The 23,338-nt window shown below is 41.4% G+C and overlaps 1 protein-coding gene across 2 annotated transcripts in view; it reads right to left on the reverse strand.

Moving 5' to 3' along the window:
* LOC142257877 (contactin-associated protein-like 5) overlaps nucleotides 1-23,104 on the reverse strand; it is a 512,033-nt gene extending 488,929 nt beyond the window's left edge. For both annotated transcript variants that reach the window (XR_012727671.1, XM_075330145.1), the window contains exon 1: nucleotides 22,867-23,104. Coding sequence is in view for 1 of the 2 variants with exons in the window: in XM_075330145.1 (XP_075186260.1) it covers nucleotides 22,867-22,948 (82 nt within the window). In the remaining variant the exon portion in view is untranslated. The remainder of the gene's footprint in view (nucleotides 1-22,866) is intronic.
* Between the last annotated feature and the right edge of the window lie 234 nt (nucleotides 23,105-23,338).

Here is a 23,338-nt window from a genome sequence, read left to right on the forward strand (position 1 = left end):
CCTATTGAGAGCCTGGTGTGGGCATGACAGGACCCTCAGCTCAGCCTCATACTAAATCTAAAAATTTTGGTTATTTCAAAACATCGGCACCCAGTAATCTAAGTGATGCATCATTGGCTTCAGGATCATTTTGCCTACAACATGTTGTTTTCATATGAGGTAGCAAAAACCTGCTGACAGATTCTCTCAAGACTGGCGTTCTGTACTACAGTCATATTAAGGGGTGTGCAGAAATAAGGTTCACCAAAATCATTAAGAGGCACATGCTACGTAATCAGTTATCAGTTGCGTGCGCCGCACCAGAAATATTATTCTAGTCACTGCTGGAGTAACACTTCTGGAGACAGAAATGCTGCCACTTTTGCGGAGTTTGATGGGTGGGCATAGCAAAGCCCCATCCCACCCCGGCACCTCCCCACTTCTACCCATTTTGAAGAATCTTCTTAAAACTGTCCTGAAAATGTCAAAAGTCACAAAATGTTTGCACAACTCTGATTTGCACAAAAGTTTTGCAAGTTTTCAAGTCATTTTATGCATAAATGCTTTGATGAAACGGGGCTAATGTCTCTTCAGTTAAGGAAATATTGAAGATCCAAGATCGCTAATTGCTAAATTCCGAAGAATAAAAACTTGTATAAATGCCTGAACAATGCTGGTCCTCGGGGGACATCTGCAGCCACTTTTACACGAAGAAATATTGGGGACAAGGTCATAAATCGTTGACCGTTGAGATTATTATACATTGGCCTGCTTTTGAACGGAATATTTGGTTTCGGAAAACCACTGTCCCAATCATGGTTTGTTTTGAAAAAAAAGTACATCATGTTCCAAATTATTATGCAAATTGGATGTAAGTGTCCTAGCGATTAATAATGAAGGTCATTGATGGTCTTGTGTCTCAGGGTCTTTGGATCACTGAACTCAATCTCAGATACCTGTGATAATTAGTTTGCCAGGTGAGGCCCAATAAAAGGAAAACCGGATGCTCCACAATATTAAGCAACCACAGTTTTCAAGTAACATGGGAAAGAAAAAGGATCTCTGCTGCCGAAAAGCATCAAATAGTGCAATGCCTTGGACGAGGGATGAAAACATTAGATATTTCAGGAAAACGTAAGCGTGATCATCGTACTGTGAAGAGATCTGTGGCTGTTTCAGAGCACATTCGTGTTCATGCTGATAAAGGCAGAATAAGGAAGGTTTCTGCCAGGCGAGTCCAGTGGATTAAGAGAGCAGCTGCTAAAAAGCCATTACAATCCAGCAAACAGATATCTGAAGCTGCTGGTGCCTCTGGAGTCCCTCGAACCTCAAGGTGTAGGATCCTTCAAAGGCTTGCTGTGGTGCATAAACCTACTGTTCGGCCACCCCTAACCAGGGCTCACAAGCAGAAACGGTTGCAGTGGGCCCAGACACATATGAAGACTAATTTTCAAACAGTTTTGTTTACTGATGAGTGTCGAGCAAACCCTGGATAGTCCAGATGGATGGAGTAGTGGATGGTTGGTGGATGGCCACCATGTCCCAACAAGGCTGCGACGTCAGCAAGGAGGTGGAGGAGTCATGCTTTGGGCCGGAATCATGGGGAGATATCTGGTTGGCCCCTTTAGGGTTCCTGAAGGTGTGGAAATGACCTCTGCAAAGTATATAGAGTTTCTGACTGACAACTTTCTTCCATGGTACAAAAAGCAGAAATGTGTCTTCAGGAACAAAATCATCTTCATGCATGACAATGCACCATCTCATGCTGCAAAGAATACCTCTGTGTTATTGGCTGCTATGGGCATAAAAGGAGATAAACTCATGGTGTGGCCACCATCTTCCCCTGACCTCAACCCTATAGAGAATCTTTGGAGTATCATCAAGCAAAAGATCTATGAGGGTGGGAGACAGTTTACATCAAAACAGCAGCTCTGGCAGGAGATTCTGACATCATGCAAAGAAATTCAAGCAGAAACTCTTCAAAAACTCACAAGTTCAATGGATCCAAGAATTGTGAAGGTGATATCAAAGAAGGGTTCCTATGTTACATGTAACTTGGCCTGTTAGGATGTTTTGGATTTAAATAGATTTTTATTTCAGTGAATGTGACCTCCTAATGCTGCGAATTCCACAAATCAGCATTTTCAGTTCTTTATAACATGTAAAATGTTTAGAAACTCTCCTGTGCCTAATAATTTGGAACAGGAAGATTATACTGTTATCATTGGGAGGTTTCTACAATAAAATTCGATGTATCCTCTAACGGGTGATGACTTTTATTAGACTGACTGTCATTTGAACCGACCATTTAGGAAAATGAGAGAAAAATATAATTTGCATAATAATTTGGAACATGGTGTATATCACCATATCTCATGACAATGGGATACAATGGTTTCATTGGTCATGTTGAATGTTATGTTTCTGCCACGTATTGGTAGAGAGCCTTGCCAAGGTATAAAGGTCCTCAAAATAATATTGGGAACTCAACACAACCAGAATGAACTTTTTTTTTATCCAACTTATCAAAACATTTTTTTAATAATCAAAGCTCGAAATTTGAACTAAATTTTATGGACCTCGAATTGCATGAAAGTCGTGCGATACATTAAGTTGGCCATCAGGCAGAACAATTAAATATGTTGGCTTCCTGAAATAATGTACAGTAACTGGCCCCGTAATGACCAAGGCCAAGAATATGCCGGACACTTCCAATGTCACTGTAGCATATGCCTCAATTAACATAGTACAGATTTGGCACAAGCCACTGCTTAGCAGGTCCTGAATTTTGGTAGTCACTCGCTCACCTTTGGGAAAAAAAATTAGCAGAAGGGGACAGAAATCAAAAGTGAAGACTGCGGGATAGCAAATGAGATTGGGCCGAAATGTCAAAAAGTTATAATCAGACACTCAAAGGGTCAAAGTTAGGAGAACATCTAAGAGGTTCAGCTGTAGATAATACAAGAGACAGAAGAGTAACAATGCAAATCATACAGTACAGACCAAAAGTTTGGACATACTTTCTCATCTCTAGAACAACTATTAAGAGGAGACTTTGTGCAGCAGCCTTCATGGTAAAATAGCTGCTAGGAAACCACTGCTAAGGACAGGCAACAAGCAGAAGAGACTTGTTTGGGCTAAAGAACACAAGGAGTGGACATTAGACCAGTGGAAATCTGTGCTTTGGTCTGATGAGTCCAAATTTGAGATCTTTGGATCCAACCACCGTGTCTTTGTAGAAAAGGTGAATGGATGGACTCTACATGCCTGGTTCCCACCGTGAAGCATGGAGGAGGAGGTGTGATGGTGTGGGGGTGCCCTGTCGGTGACACTGTTGGGGATTTATTCAAAATAGAAGGCATACAGAACCAGCATGGCTACCACAGCATCTTGCAGCGGCGTGCTATTCCATCCGGTTTGTGTTTAGTTGGACCATCATTTATTTTTAACAGGACAATGACCCCAAACTCACCTTCAGGCTGTGTAAGGGCTATTTGACCAAGAAGGAGAGTGATGGGGTGCTCCGCCAGATGACCTGGTCTCCACAGTCACCAGACCTGAACCCAATTGAGATGGTTTGGGGTGAGCTGGACCTCAGAGTGAAGGCAAAAGGGCCAACAAGTGCTAAGCATCTCTGGGAACTCCTTCAAGACTGTTGGAAAACCATTTCCGGTGACTACCTCTTGAAGCTCATCAAGAGAATGCCAAGAGTGTGCAAAGCAGTAATCAAAGCAAAAGGTGGCTACTTTGAAAAACCTAGAATATAAGACATATTTTCAGTTGTTTCACACTTTTTTGTTAAGTATTTCATTCCACATGTGTTAATTCATAATTTTGATGTCTTCAATGTAAATCTACAATTTTTAGAGTCATGAAAATAAAGAACACTCTTTGAATGAGAAGGTGTGTCCAAACTTTTGGTCTGTACTGTAGATGTTTAAAATATAATACAACTTGTCTGATTGCCGTATGTGGAGTCAGGAAGGATTTTTTCCCCTAATGTGGCGCTTACTGTCTGCCACATAGGGTTTGTCTTCCTCTGGATCAAAATGCTAGATTAGGTCATGGGTTGAACTTGATGGACCTAAGTCTACCTTCAACCTTAAACACTAGGAAACTACAATAACTGGCCAAGGAACCTGTGAACAGTGCAGATTTTATTGTATGCTCACATCAATATTATTTATAAGGCTTTTTCAGCGGACTGTGGCAAATCCTCTTTGAATAGGCTTCATAGTGTGCCTACAATGTTCATAGTATTTTTCTTTTCCATGTGTTTCCAGAAGAGAAAAAAAATATTGTGAAATATCTTTGTGCCTAAAAAAAGGACAAATTTTAGCAACTGAATAAAACGCAGGCAGAAAAGAATAACACTTTATAAAAATTACCTAAGGAAGCCCAGTTGCAGTTACGCCATAGCTCAGGAACCACAGGGTGAAGATTGCTGCTCTCATCCAATCAGGTCCTTGTATTATTACTAAAGGGGATCTGTGAGCGGTATTTACACCCCAAACTATTTATATGTGCATGTAACTCTTTCAAAGACAAGTCCACCAATAACTATACATCAGGGGTGGGAAACTTTTTTCTACCTGGGGACATTTGGATATTTATAACCTAATTCTGCTACTGTACAAACTTATCAACTTGAAACTTATTTTGCTTTATTTGGTCACCCCTAATGTGATGGCTGGAACTGCTTCTATAATACTCATGCAATTCGGATTTCTGAAGTCTACATTACATAGAAGTCGACCAGACTCATGTATATACTGTATCACTGCTGTATATACAATACTTTCCATAGAATACACTGAGAGCCCTGTATATACATCATATAGCGGAGACTTAGAGTGCTGTATATGAGTCCTGGGACTGCTGTATATCTCACATACGTTACACAGCGACTGCTGTATATACATCACATAGGAGAAACAAACTGCTGTATATACATCACATAGGATACACTAGGACTGCTGTATATATATCACATAGGCAAAGCAGACTACTGCATACACATCACATAGAAGACAGAATACTTTATATTCATTACATAGGATACAATGAGACTGCTGTATATACATAACATAGGTGAGACTTAAAGTGATGTATATGTACACTGGGACTGCTGTATATATCACATAGGTTACACTGGGACTGGTGTATATACGTCACATAGGAGACACAGACTGCTGAATGTACATCACATAGGATACGCTATGACTGCTGTATATATATATATATATATATATATATATATATCGCAGAGGCAACAGACACTGCTGCATACACATCACATAGAAGACAGAATACTTTATATTTATTACATAGGATACACTGAGACTGCTGTATATACATAGTATACATTGGGATTGGTATATATGCATCACATAGGAGCCACCAATACTGCTTTATATACATCATAAAGGGGACGCTGAGACTGCTGTATATATCCCATAGATGATACTGAGACTGCTGTACATACATCACGTAGGTGACACTGTGGCTGCAGCATAGACATCCCATAGGACAGGATACACTGGGACTGATGAACATACATCATATAGGAGACACAGGGGCAGAAGCATATACATCACATAGGAAATAGTATAACTAAATCATATACATCACAAAGGATACACTGGGGCTGGAGCATATACATCACAAGAGACACTAGGACTGCAGCATATAAACACATAGGATACACTGAGGCTGCAGCATATATATATATATATATATATATATATATATATATATATCATATAGGAAATGATGGGGCTGTAGCATATATCACAGAAAATGCTGAGTAAATACATTAAAGGGGACACTGGGGAATATTCATCACAGGAGATGCTGGATGGGGCTAAGGTATATACATCACATAAGATGCTGGGACATATGCATTACAGGAGATGCTGGGGTATATACAATTATGGCCAAAAGTGTTGGCACCCTGTGGTGATGCTGCATGTGTGTGCTTGCAGTGTAAGAAGCAATGGAAGTGTCAGCGGCAGGCAAGCACTGCAGTTCCCAGAGAAAAGGCCACCGAGCGGGAGGTTCCCCCCACCCTGCTTTACATGACCAGTCCATTCCTCCATTACTGGGCCTGATAAGGAAAGTGCAGCAACCTTCAATCTGTGGTTCTTCTGATGCTTCAGAATTGCAGCTGGACCTGCTTGGCTTTGGGTTGCATTGTAGTTTTGGCACGGATGGAGATCCACAGATTACATGTATAATATATCAAGATATCACTAATGCAATACTATCATACTAAATAATAGATGTATTTTTCTCATAAACATGTCGTGAAGCTCGTGCAAACCGATTTCCACCCATCGTAGATGAAGCAATGCTGGTCATATAGGTCTTGGGTCCTGGCATAATATGTCTACTTTTCGCTCTGACACATCGGGACATAGAACATCCGTGTATAATTGAATGAAACCTTGTCCTTTTTTGAAAAGAAGAAGAATTGCTCCTTTCTTCTCTACAGACAGAAATCTTCTAATCTTAGAAATCACAACATGATAAAAAAACAATATCCCTTCTTCTCCAGCAGGGCGCTCCGAAAGGTTGTGCCTTTAGTCTTTATAACAGTGGTGCGTCACAGTGCCGCGGAGAGATAACTCTTCTACCGGTGGATAAATGACACAAGTATTGGATGTATTATCTCAATTTCATTTGTTTAAGCCATTGTCCTTGACATTACTATTTGCATATTAATAAAAATGCCAACCGACCACAGACACATAGAGACACTCATTACTAATAGTAAATGCTGACACAGACAAGTGGCCATCTCTGAAGACAGCGAGAGGGCAACATGCATGAAATGAGGAAAAGTCATTGTCTTTCATAGTTTCTCTGGGGATCTAAGTACAAACTGCGAAATCCAATAGTCAAATATGTGCTAAAATGATTCCACTGAGAAACATTGACAGTATCCTGATAATTTCCAGACCTTTGAAGCTGTTCCAGGATGACCTTCATGTCATATTAATATATCGGAAAATGGACAAAGACTAGGAATGTGGGCATCAATCATTCACTATCCATCAAGTGGCCAGCCCGAAGGATAACTTAGTTTGATGATACAAATTGAAACACGGCTTATGTTGTTTGATACTTTAATTAAACACTAATTGCAGCCAAGTTTCCTCGTGCGATTGTGAAGGTAGCCTGGGCTAAAGATTGTTTGTTTAAATGTAATAAGATTATCTGTCTATATAAATAATCAAAATATAGATGTCACTGCATAAATATCTGTATGTCTATATGACAATCGCACAGATGTCATAATATGATTCTAAGTTGTATGTTCAAGAGGGGAAAGTGAACAAATCAGGGAAAGTGAACAAATGTACAAACAATGAACAGTGAAGGTCTTCATAGTGAAAGTCTTATCAGTGGTTTTATACAAAGGAGAAATGTGTTATCTGTGGGATGAAATGTGTGTTCCTATGTTTCTATGTTTTTCCCTAACCCCAACAAAACCTCCCTATATGGCTACGATGTATGAGAAAAGACAGATTTTGATACTTTGTACATGTTTGAAGGTTGAAATGTTATACTAATATCTGATCTATTCATTACACGAGTCAGTCGCCTATGCTGGCTCAAACAGTGAACACGTCTCGTTTTGATCACTGTCTGATTTATTAATATCTGTACAGATAGCTAATTTGGCCCGTACCTCTGAATTTGCCCTGAACAAAGACTCCATTAGCAGTCTTACCTAAATTTCTCCCTTGACACCATAAACATTGGTACATCAGAATTATGAGATATTCACCCATTTCTACTGATGAAAGAGTAGTAATGTCTGGGAGTAAAGGGTGCTTTACAGGAGATGAGCTATCGTGCGATGCATCGTCGGGGTCACGGTTTTGTGACGCACATCCGGCATCGTTCACGACGTCGTCTCGTGTGACACTTCCGAGCGACGCAGTATCGCTCACAAATCATGAGTCGTGTACTCGTCGCTCAGTTTCAAAAAATTGTTTAATTACAATGGCGCCGGTTGTTCATCGTACCCGGGGTAGCACACATCGCTCCGTGTGACACCCCGGGAACGATGAACACAGCTTACCTGTATCCCGCGGCTCCCGGCGGCTATGTGGAAGGAAGGAGGTGGGCGGGATATTTACGTCCCACTCATCTCCGCCCCTCCGCTTCTATTGGCCGGCGGTTGTTTGACGTCGCTGTGACGCCGAACATCCCTCCCCCTTCAGGAAGAGGATGTTCGTCGCCCACAGTGAGGTCGCTCAGCAGGTAAGTACGTGTGACGGCGGTTTAACGACTTTGTGCGACACGGGCAGCGATTTGCCCGTGACGCACAAACGACGGGGGCAGGTACAATCGATTGTGAAATTGCACGATCGGTCGACTCGTGTAAAGCAGGCATTACTCTAGACTCTGATCTCTCTTCAAGCCACACATCCAAGCCCTCTTCACCTCCTGCCACCTCCAACTCAAAAATAATTCCCGGATCCATACATTCCTATTGCAAGAGCTGCAAAAACCCTAGGACGTGCCCTTATTATCTCCCGCCTGGATTATTGCAACCTCCTGCTCTGTGGCCTCCCTTCTAACAGTCTCGTACCCCTACAATCTATTCTAAACTATGCTGCCCGACTAATCCACCTGTCCCCTTGCTATTCACTGACCTCTCCTCTCTGTCAATCCCTTCCCTGGCTTCCCATTGCCCAAAGACTCCAGTTCAAAGGTGTAGATTACCTCTATTTTAGCTCCTGATTCTCGTTATGCTAGGTACAACTACTCCATTGTCTGGGCCGTACCTCTGTGCTCTGCTCCTGTAATTCTGGTGATCCAGTTTTAGATCTTTACTAGAGATGGACGAGCACTAAAATGCTCCAATGCTTGTTCCTCAATTTGAGCTGATTAGACACTCGGACGAGCTTGACGTGAGTGATGATCAATGCTCATTGAGCATTGTCGAAAGTCAATTATTTTGGCATTTTCGGGTCTCCGCCCACATACAGCCAGTCATAAAAAGAGCATTTACGGCGTTATGGAGGCCAGGGTTCATTTTTTGGTCATTTTTGGAGCATTGTTTTATCCCCCATTCAGAGAATGGCTATCACTGGACTGGCTGCTCATGCAGTGAAGAAAGCCTAGCTTTATGCTTATTGTTTCACGGATGACACATCCAAGCACCGGCGATACTCTTCAGAGCTCCGTGAGTACCCAAGCACCCTAATGCTCAATCGAGTACCGAGCATGTTCACCTATCACTAATCTCTTTACATATTTACTGTGTTTTTCGTTACAGACAATATTGTATCTTTTCTGTACCTCCTGGTTCTGATTTAGCTGCCTGACTTTCTAGTAGTTGGATCAGTCGATCGTTAGAAGGAAATTTTGTAAACAAACCATTTTTGTAAACCCTATATGAACATTATGAAAAGAGGTCTTAGAGGAACATTTTTTTAGGCAAGAGAACCACTGGAAAGATCACCATCACGTTGTAAGACTAAAGCCTTCCGTATACTAGAAATTGCTGAAGGCCGAACAACAGTATGGTTGATGATTCGGCAGGCTGTTATCTCGACCAAGACTTTCATACACAGGAGCGCCACTCTGACGAGCTCTCTAGGTTCTCTATGAAAAAGCCACTGACAAACTTTTCTTATGATATCTTATGGAAAAAAAGATAAGCAGTTTGAAATTGGACATGCCGTATCCTTCGCTCCCCCAACCTCATCTATCAATCATCTATACAGGGACAATTCAGAGGTCCATACGCACATCAAACTGTTCGCCAAAACCGTTAAGATTGGCACATTCAGTAAATGTTAGTCTAGTCTGTAGGGGAGTTTTGAGCAATACAAGTATAGTCTGTATGGGAGCCTTGAGCATTAGAAGTCTACTTTGTATGGGGCCTTGAGCATTAGAAATTTAGTCTGTATGGGGGCCTTGAGCAATTCAACTCTAGTCTGTATGGGGGCCTTGAGCAATACAAGTTTAGTCTGTTTGGGGGCTTTGAGTATTAGACGTCTAGTCTGTATGGGAGCCTTGGGCATTAGAAGTCTAGTCTGTATGGGGGCCTTGAGCAATACAAGTCTAGTCTGTATGGGGGCTTTGAACATTAGACATCTAGTGTGTATGGGGGCTTTGAATATTAGACGTCTAGTCTCTATGGGGGCCTTGGGCAATACTAGTTTTGTCTGTATGAGGGCCTTTAGCAATATAAGTTTAGTCTGTATGGGGGCCTTTAGCAATATAAGTCTAGTCTGTATGGCGGCTTTGAGCAATACAAGTCTAGTCTATATGGGGGCCTTGATCAATACAAGACTAGTTTGTATGGGAGCCTTGAGCATTACAAGTCTAGTCTGTATGGGGGCCTTGGGCAATACAAGTCTATTCTGTATGGGGGCCTTAAGCAATACAAGTCTAGTCTGTATGGGGGCCTTAAGCAATACAAATCTAGTCTGTATGGGGGCCTTGGGCAATACAAGTCTATTCTGTATGGGGGCCTTAAGCAATACAAGTCTAGTCTGTATGGGGGCCTTGAGCAATACAAGTCTAGTCTGTATGGGGACCTTGAGCACTACAAGTCTAGTCTGTATGGGGGCCTTGAGCAATACAAGTCTAGTCTGTATGGGGGCCTTGAGCAATACCAGTCTAGTTTGTATGGGGGCCTTGAGCAATACCAGTCTAGTTTGTATGGGAGCCTTGTGCATTACAATACATTGAGTTCTTTGCGTTTTGAGTTTTGGGATACTCCAAAGGAAAGGCATGGTATAAGTATGGACAAAGTCATACTAGGCCAACAGTGAATAATAAGGAGTTTTCCGTGGTTTTGCAAGAGTGCAGAGTAAGGCTCATAAGGAGATCAGTTTTTGTCAGTTTGTGAAGGGACACTAGTGCTTAAACTTCAAATACTTGAGGCAAATAGGGAAAAATTGTCTAAATGGAAGGTGATAACCTCATGGAGCCACAAAACGATGGAAGGTGAATGGAGCAGGAGCAACATTGGAGGGGAAGCAGGAGATTGGCAGTCAATGGGATGATGCCATCAATCAGCAGCTGTGCCTCATATTGACTAAGAACATGAATAATACTAACAGCAATAATAATTGAAATAATAATAATGAATGTAAAAAAATCCCAGATTATTGTATTTCCTGTAATGAGACCTCTCTAAGGAGCAGCATAGAAGATAATGATATACAGGAGCGTGCACAAGGCTTTTGATGTCAAAGCCTCATAATTATTCATCTAGGATAATTGGCCTTCATAATGATCTGTGACCTTTGTCAGTAAATGTCAGGCACTCATGTCTGGATTTCCCATGATCAATAATGAGAGAATTACATAACGAGATGAATAATCATGTGAGGTTCTCTCCCCTTATCGGTAACAGAGATCAATATTCATCACGGTTTTCAAGATCTCTGCTTGCGGTCTTCCAATGTGCGCTCCTTCACTCATTCTGCAAGAGTCCGCTTCACAGTTATGCCCCCGTTCCAAATTTCCCCTTTAACCAACTGGGCGTATACCACAGAGGGCATAGCCATTTTTTCATTGGCCAGGGTCAGAGAATAAAAAGGAGACACCCACCGAGAAGTCCTGTGGTTAACACCCAGTTAGTAGGAGGAAAAATGTACTTTATTATTAAAGGGAGATGGAGGGGCACAGAACAAAATGGGAAACTGTTCCAGAATTAGTGGAGCGTCTCCAATTGGAGGAGGTACTCAATTTAAATTAAAAAAAATCCAATGAAAGGTCCTCTTTAAATCAAATAGAACCTTTCTCTTCTTTACATCTGGGATTTAAAGGGACCCTGTCACCACTTTTTTGGCCTATAAGCCACGGCCACCACCACCGGGCTCTTATATATAGTATTCTAACATGATGTATATAAGAGCCCAGGCCGGGGGTAAAACATAAAAACCACTTTATAATACTTACCCAACGGTCGCACGGTGGGCCTAATGGGTGTCTCCGTTGTCTGGTTCCCAGGGCTGCATCTTTTGGCCATCTTTGTTCTCCTTCTTCTCTAGCCGTGGTGCATGACGGGTCCGACGTCATACACCCTCACCGGCATTCAGGTCCTGAGCAGGGCAGCTCAAAGCATTGTAGTGCGTCGGCGCAGGACCGGCGAGTGTTTATGATGTAGGCCACGTCATGCACACAGGTGTCAGAAGGAGGACGAAGATGGCCGAAAGGGGATGCGCCCGCACCGGAGAACAGAGAACCCATAAGGACCACTGCGCGACCGTTGGGTAAGTATTATAAAGTGTTTTATATGTTATACCCCCGGCCTGGACTATTATATACAGCATGTTAGAATGCCGTATATAAGAGCCCGGTGGTGGTGGCCGCAGCTTATAGGCCGAAAAACTGGTGACAGGTTCCCTTTAAAATTTGTGACGATACCAAGGCTTTCTTCTGAGTACGTGTATGTCCTGACATGTTCTTGCCAATGAAGTGATTGATGGCGGGCACATTTCTTGTACAAGAGGAATAAGTGACGTTTCTGCGCATTTTCCCGCCGTAGAACACACACAGTCTAGTTCTTCTATAATAAAGGCTCCTGTGTGCACCAGGCTGACATGACAGCGCCTTAGTTTAGTCTCCAGCCTCCTTTGTATTATTGAGAGGTTTGCGTCTTCCAATTTCTCAAAATCCAGATGTGAGATAGAACATTCGGCAGCAGAAACTTGAAGATGACTCAATATTAAGAGATATCAGCTGTCACATGGAATAATCCTCCCATCTGCAATGTACACTTGTTTCTTCACTGCATCCAAGCCAGGATTTGTCCTGAAAAATCACTGGTACATGATAGTTTCATGTATTACATTGTAAAGATTGGCTCCTGGGTTACTGAGTTATTAGCTGCAGCCTCTGGGACCAAAAAAAAGGACATCTGCCTTAGAGATATCCAGAGAAAGCACTTAAAGGGGACCTGTCACCAGATCAAAAGTGTCCAGTATTTGCTCATATTATATTCTCACTGATTCCCTGAAAAAAACACTTTTTTCCTTATTAAAATCCGCCATACACTTTTAGAAATATGAGCCTTTTTACTAAGTGCACATTTTTACTGTCTACATCAAGGAGGCGTGGCTAAATATGCAGAAGAGCCTAAAGACATGCCCCAAAGAATCCCGAGAGCCATGCCCCATGGGTAAAAACCATGGAAATTAGCACTGAATAAAAAGGCCTGTATCTCTGGAACCGTAGGGTGGATTTTTATAAAATAAACAACAAAATACTCAGGGGAACAGAGGGAATAAAATTGTAGCAAAAATTGGTCCCTTTTGAGCTGATGATGAGTCCCCTTTAAATAACCTGCTGCCTTAGTAAGACCTACATCATTGCTCATCCAGGACCTTCTTGTTCATGACTATAATACTGAAACCAAATTAAAGACTTACAAAAGCAGGACAAGAGGGCAGCAATGAAACAATATAACACTGCAGATATTTATTGGCCCAACATTACAGACCAATATTGGTGGTCACCTAGGAAGGTACCAGGACATGGTATTTTACATTTTTACTGGCAGATACCGCTCAATATTTATATACATATGGTTGTATCCAGAGGAAGGTAGAAACAGGCGGCACTCATCGACATCCAATGCGGTTTTTTATTGGATGTCTGGTACAAATGGAAGGGGAGGGTGAGGAGAGGCTTACAATGCCGGACGACTGCGAGCTGTTTTGCACACCTTGTGCTTCAATGGGTTCTGTAGCATAAGGTGTGCGAAACGGCTCGCCGTCATCCTATCCTCACCCTCCCCTTCCACTTGTACCCACTCCTCATATGAAAAAGAAAAAACCGCCTTGGATGTCGATGAGTGCCGCCTGTTTCCCCCTTCCTCTGGATATTACATATGATCTGCCTATTTCAAGGACGTGCACCCGGCACATACGGAATGAGGAATGATCTAGCAGCACATCACCATAAGGATTAGCAGTGCCCGGTTTTTCTACCTTTGCTACTTATACATATGGCTGTATCGATAGTTATTGAGTGTTGGGCCTCACTAAATTGTCACTAAACTATACTTAATGGCAGTGTTTTAATAATAGATTTATGCAGAAAGTACAAATGGAAATATAAGACACAGCAGCGCAAAACAACTAGTGCCATGATACTCAAAATGTTCCAAAGTGCTTAAAGGGAACCTGTCACCCCTTTTTTTGGCCTATAAGCTGCGGCCACCACCACCGGGCTCTTATATACAGCATTCTAACATGCTGTATATAAGAGCCCAGGCCGGGGATGTAACATAAAAAACACTTTATAATACTTATCTAATGGTCGCGCGGTGGGCCTTATGGGCGTCTACGTTCTCCTCTTTTGGCCATCTTTGTGCTCCTTCTTCTCTAGCCGCGGTGCATGGCGGGTCCGACGTCATCCACACTCGCCGGCATTCAGGTCCTGAGCAGGGCAGATCAAAATATTGTAATGCGCCTGCGCAGGACCGGCGAGTGTGTATGACGTAGCCGCGTCATACACCCAGGCTTCAGAAAGAGGACAAAGATGGCCGAAAGAGGAGACTCCGGCAGCGGAGAACGGAGACGTCCATTAGGCCAACCGCGCGACCGTTAGGTAAGTATTATAAATTTATTTTTATGTTATACCCTCGGCCTGGGCTCTTATATACAGCATGTTAGAATACTGTATATAAGAGCCCGGTGGTGGTGGCCGCAGCTTATAGGCCAAAAAAGTGGTGACAGGTTCCCTTTAAATAATTTTTTCTGCTAGTTTGAAGCATAAAGTAATGAAGACAATATTGTGTGCGGCGCTCTCAAGACACGGAACAGGTGCAATAAACGTAGTGCCGTGCTAAATCATCAATTCACTTGGATATAAAACAGATTGATTAAGTCACAGTCAAAACTACAATGTGATTGTGAATTGCAGCAATGAGAGCACAGAGCTCCGTGTAACAAAATGTCATTCATTTCTATCTCTCCCTCAATTTCTTGTGATTGAATCGATCCATCCTCTTCTCCTCACACATTATGCACCTGGATTCTGCACACTATGTCTCTCTGGCTGAGCTTGGAATTCCTCACTCCAATCCATATGTCCCACAAAATAGCGGTAGAACTCCTGCTTGGGCTTTTATAGTGGCTATAAGTCACCAATTACCTCAAATCTATATTTCTACATGATTAGCTGTGCACGGCATTATATGGAAACATGCCAGGCAGCACCTGAGGACGTGTGATCATTTTGTCTAAGGCTAGGTTCACATTTCCGTTAAAATGTATCAGTCACAATCTGCGGCTCTGGTAAACAATGGCACCCGTTTAGCGGATTCCGTTGTGTCCCATAGACTTGTATTAGTGGCGGATTGCGACTGATGACCTTGCGTTGCATCCGCTGCATCGCGGTCAGTAGTTTTTTGACTGACCGCCGGGCGGGGAGCAACGCAGAATGTAACGTTTTTCTGGCTGTCAAAATTAACGCGCCGTGCAGGAATCCGTCGCCATTTGTCAAGCTTGTAATGGATGTCTATGGTGCTGGATTCCGTCGTAATCCGTCTTACAATGGAATCCAGCGCTGGATTCCGTCATGCTCTACTGAGCATGCCCAGCATGTTTGGCACACCCACTGGGCTGTCCCAAACACAAACGGGTCAGGACTGATTCGTGAAAAAACGGATGCACAGCGGATGTAACGGACGCGACAGATTAGTTTTTTCACAGGATTCCTGTGAAAGGAATCCTGTGAAAAACACATCCGTTGCGTCAGTTGACATCTAAAAAACAACTGATCCGTTGCTGACGGACCTGACGGATTTAAAACAACGGAAATGTGAACCTAGCCTAAGCCAGATGCAAAATTTTATTCAAGGGGTATTTGCCAAAAATACGTGCTGGGCACAGCAATTCCCTAAAATAAAAAAATGGGTTGGCTTAGCACAAGTTTGCTGCTTACAAAATTTACAATACAGTGGATCCTTGGTTTAAGAGTAACTTGGTTTGAGAGCGTTTTGCAAAACAAGCAAAGCTTTATACAAATGTGTAACTTGGCTTAAGAGCAATGATTTGCAAGAAGAGTAAATCCTCACCATGCACACGTCCGGTTCTGTCCTTTCACCGCGCTCTGACCCGCTCTGGAGGTAACTTTCTGTACATATGTACTGTATACAGTATACCATTGTACAGTACAGTATATACTATATAGCATGTCTATCAATTTGCATTTGTGTATACAGTATTGTCCTCTCTTTCGGCTAACCAGTGCAGCACATTGCTTATACTGTACCTCTCGCACTCCAACAATTTTATTGTAAGCTAAAGAACAGTTACATTTTGTATATGTTTTTACTGTACAGTATTTTGTATTAGTGACTGTAATAATTTTATAGGAATATAGGACATTATTTTGTATTACTGTAATAAGTTTGTATAAATACAGTAAATATTTTTGGGTTGTGGAACGAATTGTCTGCATTTCAATTATTTCCTATGGGGAAATTCGCTTTGATATAAGAGTAACTTGGTTTAAGAGCACCCTCCCGGAACCAATTATGCTCGTAATCCAAGGTTCCACTGTAGTGTATTTTACATACAAGTATTGTTAATCGCCTGTCCTGACTCATTCGGTAACTCTTGGTTTTATCTCCTGGGGCCAGTTCCCTTTGTTTGACTCTTCACTGGGTTTGTTCTGTGAGAGCTCCAATCTCTGACATCATCGCCCACGACCTTATAAGGCCGACTCAGACAGCTGTGTGTCTATAGGCTATGCACTCACTTCTGGAAGGTGTCTTACCATCCATTTCTCTCCTCTGACTAATCATCTCTTCAGCAAACTCCTGCTTGTTTATCAGCTATCTGCATTTACTGCCTAGCTCAGATTTGCAGTTAACCATTTGTCTGCTGTAAGCATATCTGCTATTACTGCAGGCGTTCACACTGCTTTGCTGCAACAGTGCTTTATCTTCTCTGCTATCAAGTATCCAGCTTGGTCATCCATTATTGCTGCCTGCAGTTAACCATCTGTTTGCTGATTGCATAAATCAGAGCCATTTACTGTAGCATTCAACCCTACTGTTACCCATTTGTCTGCTGTAAGTCATGGATTGACTATTTCTTCAGTTTCTGTCTATAGCCTCACTCCTGCCTCTATATCTTTTGGTGTCTCCCGATCATCCTGCATACCCTGTTGTACTGGATGTCACTGATCCATATGCCATCCACTGCTCCGTCACCTTTGATCAGCGCTACTCACTCTGACCAATAGCTGAGATAATCCACTTTGTCAGATGAGCCCTTAAGTATATTGTAGCTCAAATATACGTCAGCTCTTTGTCCACCTCTCATATCCAAGCCACCAACAATCTATTTCTCTGTAAATGAGACCATCATCTACATTTATTCCATCATCTCAATCAGGTCACTTAAAATTGAAATAAAGAAGTCAATTTAAAGGGGTTTTATATATTGATGGCCTATTCTTAAGGGGTACTTTGCACGTTGCGACATCGCTAGCCGATTGTAGTGATGTCGAGCGCGATAGTCCCCTCCCCCGTCGCACATGCGATATCATGGTGATAGCTGCCGTAGTGAACATTATCGCTACGGCAGCTTCACACGCACTCACCTGTCCTGCGACGTCGCTCTGGCTGGCGACCCGCCTCCTTCCTAAGGGGGCGGGTCGTGCGGCGTCACAGCGACGTCACACGGCAGGCGGCCAATAGAAGCAGAGGGGCGGAGATGAGCGGGATGTAAACATCCCGCCCACCTCCTTCCTTCCTTATTGCCGGTGGAGGCAGGTAAGGAGATGTTCCTCGCTCCTGCGGCTTCATACACAGCGATGTCTGCTGCCGCAGGAACGAGGAACAACATCGTGTCTCCTATTGGTGCGACATTATGAAAATGACCGACGCTACACAGATCACAGATTGACGATGCTTTTGCAATCATTTATCGGCACATCTAGGCTTTACACGTTGCGACGTCGTTACCGGCGCCGGAAGTGCGTCACTTTCGAGTTGACCCCGACGATATCGCAGTAGCGATGTCGCAACGTGCAAAGTACCCCTTACTATAGATATAAATAGGGTTAGGATAACTGGCATTCAGAAGCCTCACATGATGGGATATTGATGGATAACTTATGTATCCAGTGTGTATGTGAGTCGTCAGCTACGAGGCAGTTTCACGGATCGGAGGGTTTATTCCAGCCGAGATGATGAAGGTCCACAGAGACCTCAACCTAAACCCGGGAACGAGGATGAGGATGCACAGGTAATCAGTCCTCTTACTGCCGGAGCTCGGGTGGATGAATGATGCTCTGTGCCTGTATCCTGACACCCCACACTTCATTACTCAACCTTACACACGTGTTACCTTCCCCGAATTCATAGACTGGAACCATTCTCATGTGAGAAGCCCAGGACGTGCTTCATGGCTTCATTGCACTATTCTCTCTCCCTCCATAGAATTTCATAAGCACCAACTATCATCTCCTATCTCAGTTATAGGAAAATCTGTCACTGTCAGTGAATTGCACTGCTAATTTTCAAGAAAAAAAACTAAATAACTACTTTTATTTTATTTTTTTTTTACATAAAATTGATAAAACTTTATTTGCTATAATGGTTATAAAAACAGTTAAAAAGATACCTCAAATGTTCACACATAAGTAACCAGATTGCACCAATATATAGATAATCGTAATGCAAATGGATGGGAGTAGAGTGTCTATCGACAGCGGCAAGGAATATACTCTCCCACTAAATGAATATTTTTCTAGGTATTTGCTTATAAGAGTAGATAAAAACAATACAATCATGAATCATTTCGTAGAAAAATAGCTTACCCAGATAAGGTACAATTATATTGCATGGTGTCTGGAAATGTGTCCCTCCACCCTTGCACACGTTTCGCCCTGTTTCTTCTGATGGGCGTGTCGGGGTGGAGGGTCAACCAGTGAAGAGAGACCATGTCATAGACACATAGTACATCCACAAGACCTCACATAAAAAGTCATAGCAATGGGGGGGGGAATTCTATGCCCACTCCTATGCTAATCTCTTTTTGGGTGCATGGGAGAGGCCCATTTTTCAAAATGAAATGATTCCCCATACAGACAAAATTCACCATTGGATGAGATATATTAATGATGTGTTTGTTATCTGAGAAAGCTCATTTTCGGAATTGGAGCAAGTGATGAAGAAACTTAATGACAATATGCGGAACTTTAGACCTGTAAATAACTACTTTTTAAGCCTAATTGAGACGTCCATGTTGTGTCTGAGTTTTGTACAGCAAGAATACGTACCTATTACAGTCTACAGGTCTGTTATTGCAAGCTGTGTGTCCTCAAAAAAAATGGCGATGTCAAATTTGGATACACGCATATTGGTCCATAAAATGAGCTCGCTGATGGTATCCTAGTTGCATCCTCGTCCATTTTTCACTGTTTGATCAGAAAAGCTTGGTGTTTTTTGCATATGAAAAAGCTAAACAAACACTGACGACAATCTGGGAAATGAGTTCACTTTTTTGACATGTCAGAGGAATAAAAAAGGAAGTCTGAATGAGGCTTTACAGTTCAGATGACTGGTTTTGTGTTCGACTGACATCTTAATTTTCTTTTGCAAATAGGCAGCAGCGCTGAGCATTTCAATGCAGTGAACGTCAGCATTAGTAATACCCATCAGGATGAATTCCTGCTCCCTTCATAGAGTACAGAACTCACATCACCCATAAGCAGAGGTTCTTCATCCACCAGGGGGCAGTGTGTATACAGGGATACATATACGGCTCGCTAGTTGATACAGTAGGATCAAGATTTTTGCAAGTCTGTGTGGAGTTACAGATGTTGGGAGCAATGAATTAAGAATATAGAAAAATGATTCTTAAATATATGCTAATTATTATCATTATTAATATTTCATGTCCCTTATTCTAAAATATCTGGATGGCCTTAATTTAATTAAAAAAATCATATTCAATTAAATTAATTAAATTAAATTAATTTAAATTAAATTAAATTAAATTAAAAATTATTTAAATTAAATTAAAAAATCATATTCCCTTTAGACTAAATAATAATTGGGTTTCAATACATATTTTGCACCATTTTCCATCTATAGCCTCTGCTGGCTGTAGGAAGAGTCATCTGAGAATCTGTCAGTGAGCTCATTTTGTTTTTATCAGTCTTGCACTAACCTGCTCCAAGCTGATTTATGACCACAGACCACATCAAAGTGTCATGTGTGGGATACAAAGAGCCTCTAGAAGCCTACATTTTTAACGTAACCCAATTGTAAAAATTATTTGTAGCCCCAAATACAGGCATTTAAGAAAAAAAAAACCTCTTATAACTCTTCTTTTCTGTGCTGTGGCTTTACTGTGGCCAAATTGGGTTCACATCTGTTTAATTAAAGTTGTATTTACCTCATTTAATTGCATTTTTCCGGAACGTGCCATGTCATTGTGATTGGTAAAAGTCCAACTATACGGATAGGACAACTTAAAATCTCATCCCTTCTACATCTGTCGGAAGGGTTTTTGAAGACTGTATCATTCAGGGTATATGGTGGGATATGTGGTCCTTTATGTTTAGTGCTCACAGGGAAACTCAGTATGTGACCGCTGCAGCTAATCAGTGACCAATGACTGGCTGCAGCAGTCATCTTATGTCTTTTGCTGGAAGAAATAAGTCATAAGACTGATGGGCAGTACAAGTGAAGGTAAGGATCATATCCATGGGCACAAATTAAAAAAAATGTATCAGACCACCCCTATAATAGTTTTACCACCCGCTGTGTCTTAAACTCTAAAATTCTTATGTCCTTTACTTTATCCAATGTGTCATCTCTTCTTGCATTTTTCTGAATTTTTGATGTAAAAAGAGCAGCACTGACCCCTAGCGCTCAGTCCAAAAAGAAGGCGGCGTTGGGGGGAGGGGGGAAGGAATAAAGTCCCTAATATAAAGTACAAAATGCTCCCAAACTTATACATTTCACAGCTGCAGCTCCATTTTGCTCATTTTTTGCATCCAATGAAGCATCTATGATGATGGCTAAAGTTTGGTGCAATGTTTTCTGAGCTGTAAAGCATCGATTATTATTAATATATTTTAAATTTAGTATGATTATTATATTGCATTTAATATTAGGTATTTATTAAATAATATATTAATTTCATTATTATATTTCATGATTTAATATATTATTCATTTAGTATGATTATTATTTTTTTATTTATTATTTAATACAATAGTAATTGAATTATTGTATTTTATTATTTATTAATATATTATGAATTTACTGTGACTATTTATTGTATTTTAATATTATTTATTTATTAATTAATATATTAATTTCATTATTGAGCGGCACGGTGGATCAGTGGTTAGCACTGCAATCGTGTGGTGGCTCAGTGGTTAGCACTGCAGTCTTGTGGTGGCTCAGTGGTTAGCACTGCAGTCGTGTGGTGGCTAAGTGGTTAGTACTGCAGTCGTGTGGTGGCTCAGTAGTTAGCACTGCAGTCTTGTGGCGGCTCAGTGGTTAGCACTGCAGTCATGTGGTGGCTCAGTGGTTAGCACTGCAGTCATGTGGTGGCTCAGTGGTTAGCACTGCAGTCTTGTGGTGGCTCAGTGGTTAGCACTGCCATCATGTGGTGACTCAGTGGTTAGCACTGCAGTCATGTGTTGGCTCAGTGGTTAGGACTGCAATCTTATAGTGGCTCAGTGGTTAGCACTGCAGTCTTATAGTGGCTCAGTGGTTAGCACTGCAGTCTTGCAGTGCTGGGGTCTTGGGTTCTAATCACACCAAGGACACCATCTGCAAGGAGTTTGTATGTTGCGTGTTTGCGTGGGTTGCCTTGGGTTCTCCGGGTTACTCCCACACTCCAAAAAACATACTCACAGGGAACCTAGATTGTGAGCCCCAATGGGGACAGTGTTGCCATTATATGTAAAGTGCTGTAGAATTAATAGCGCTATATAAATGAATAAATATTATTATTATTATATTTGATCATTTAATATATTATTCATTTAGTATGATTATTTATTGTATTTTAATATTATGTATTTATTAATTTAATTATTATATTTAATGATTTAATATAGTATTCATTTAGTTAGATTATTTATTGTATTTTAATATTAGGTATTTATTAATTTCATTATTATATTTAATGATTTAATATAGTAATCATTTTGTATGATTATTGTATTCTAATATTAATTTAATTATTATAAATAATGATTAAATATACTATTCATTTGGTATGATTATTTATTGTATGTTAATATTATTTATTAATTTAATTATTATATTTGATGATTTAATATACTATTTTTAGTATGATTAATTATTGCATGTTAATATTATTTATTTATTAATTTCATTATTATATTTGAGGATTTTATATATTATTCATTTTGTATGATTATTGTATTTTAATATTATTTATTTATTAATTTCATTATTATATTTGATTAATATATTATTCATTTAGTATGTTTTTTTTAATATTTATATTATTTTATTTCTATAGCACCATCATATTCTGCAGCACTTTCCATCCACCAGCAAACACTATATGGATATGTAACCCTGGACACATTCTACTATTTTGCTGCAGCCTGGTATTAAGAATATGTCAAGATATGGCAGACCCCATATGACCTGCCAATATGAATTAGATTTGGGGTTTACCAGCAATGGGAATGGTGATCCTTGTGTGTCCTGATCCCATTCTATAGATAACCTATATGTCCATTGTAGACTGAGAGCCCAGGTATAGACCCATCTGGCTCTATGAGAAGCTGCCATTGATGGTTCTGTCCTGTACACCCCATATTCCCTAATATTCCATGTAACCCCTTCCCCCCATGCCAGCCCCAGGCACGCAGCAGCCTCTGGGTACTCACAGTTTGCAGCTGTTGATCCCTGATGGCACAGAGGAGGAAGCAGGCACAAAAAAGCCCAAAACACTTTTACATCCGAATCCATGGTGAGTGTGTGGCGATGCTGCGGCGCGTCCCCGGATCTGAGAGCTGTGGCTGCTCCTGGGGTCTCAGCATCATCCGGTGCCTGAGCTGCTCACATCCCCGGCACAGGCTCCTGCAAGGCTCACACATCCAAAGGCAAGAGCTCTGCTGCTGACACGTGCAGAAGAGGAATCAGCAGCAGAGATGTGGACAGCTCCTTATAGGCACACAGTGCACTCCCCCCACAGCTCCGCTACACCCACCCTGTGCACAAGCTTCACAGGAGCCACACTCTGCTGCACTGCTCTGCATGGATAATAGTCACATAATACATTTTCTGACTACTATTGACAATTAGTGATAAGAGGGCACTACCATGCTCGGGTGTTCAGTACTGGTAACTAGTGATGAG

Source organism: Anomaloglossus baeobatrachus, chromosome 12 (genome assembly GCF_048569485.1).
Source record: "Anomaloglossus baeobatrachus isolate aAnoBae1 chromosome 12, aAnoBae1.hap1, whole genome shotgun sequence".
NCBI classification, from domain to species: domain Eukaryota; kingdom Metazoa; phylum Chordata; class Amphibia; order Anura; family Aromobatidae; genus Anomaloglossus; species Anomaloglossus baeobatrachus.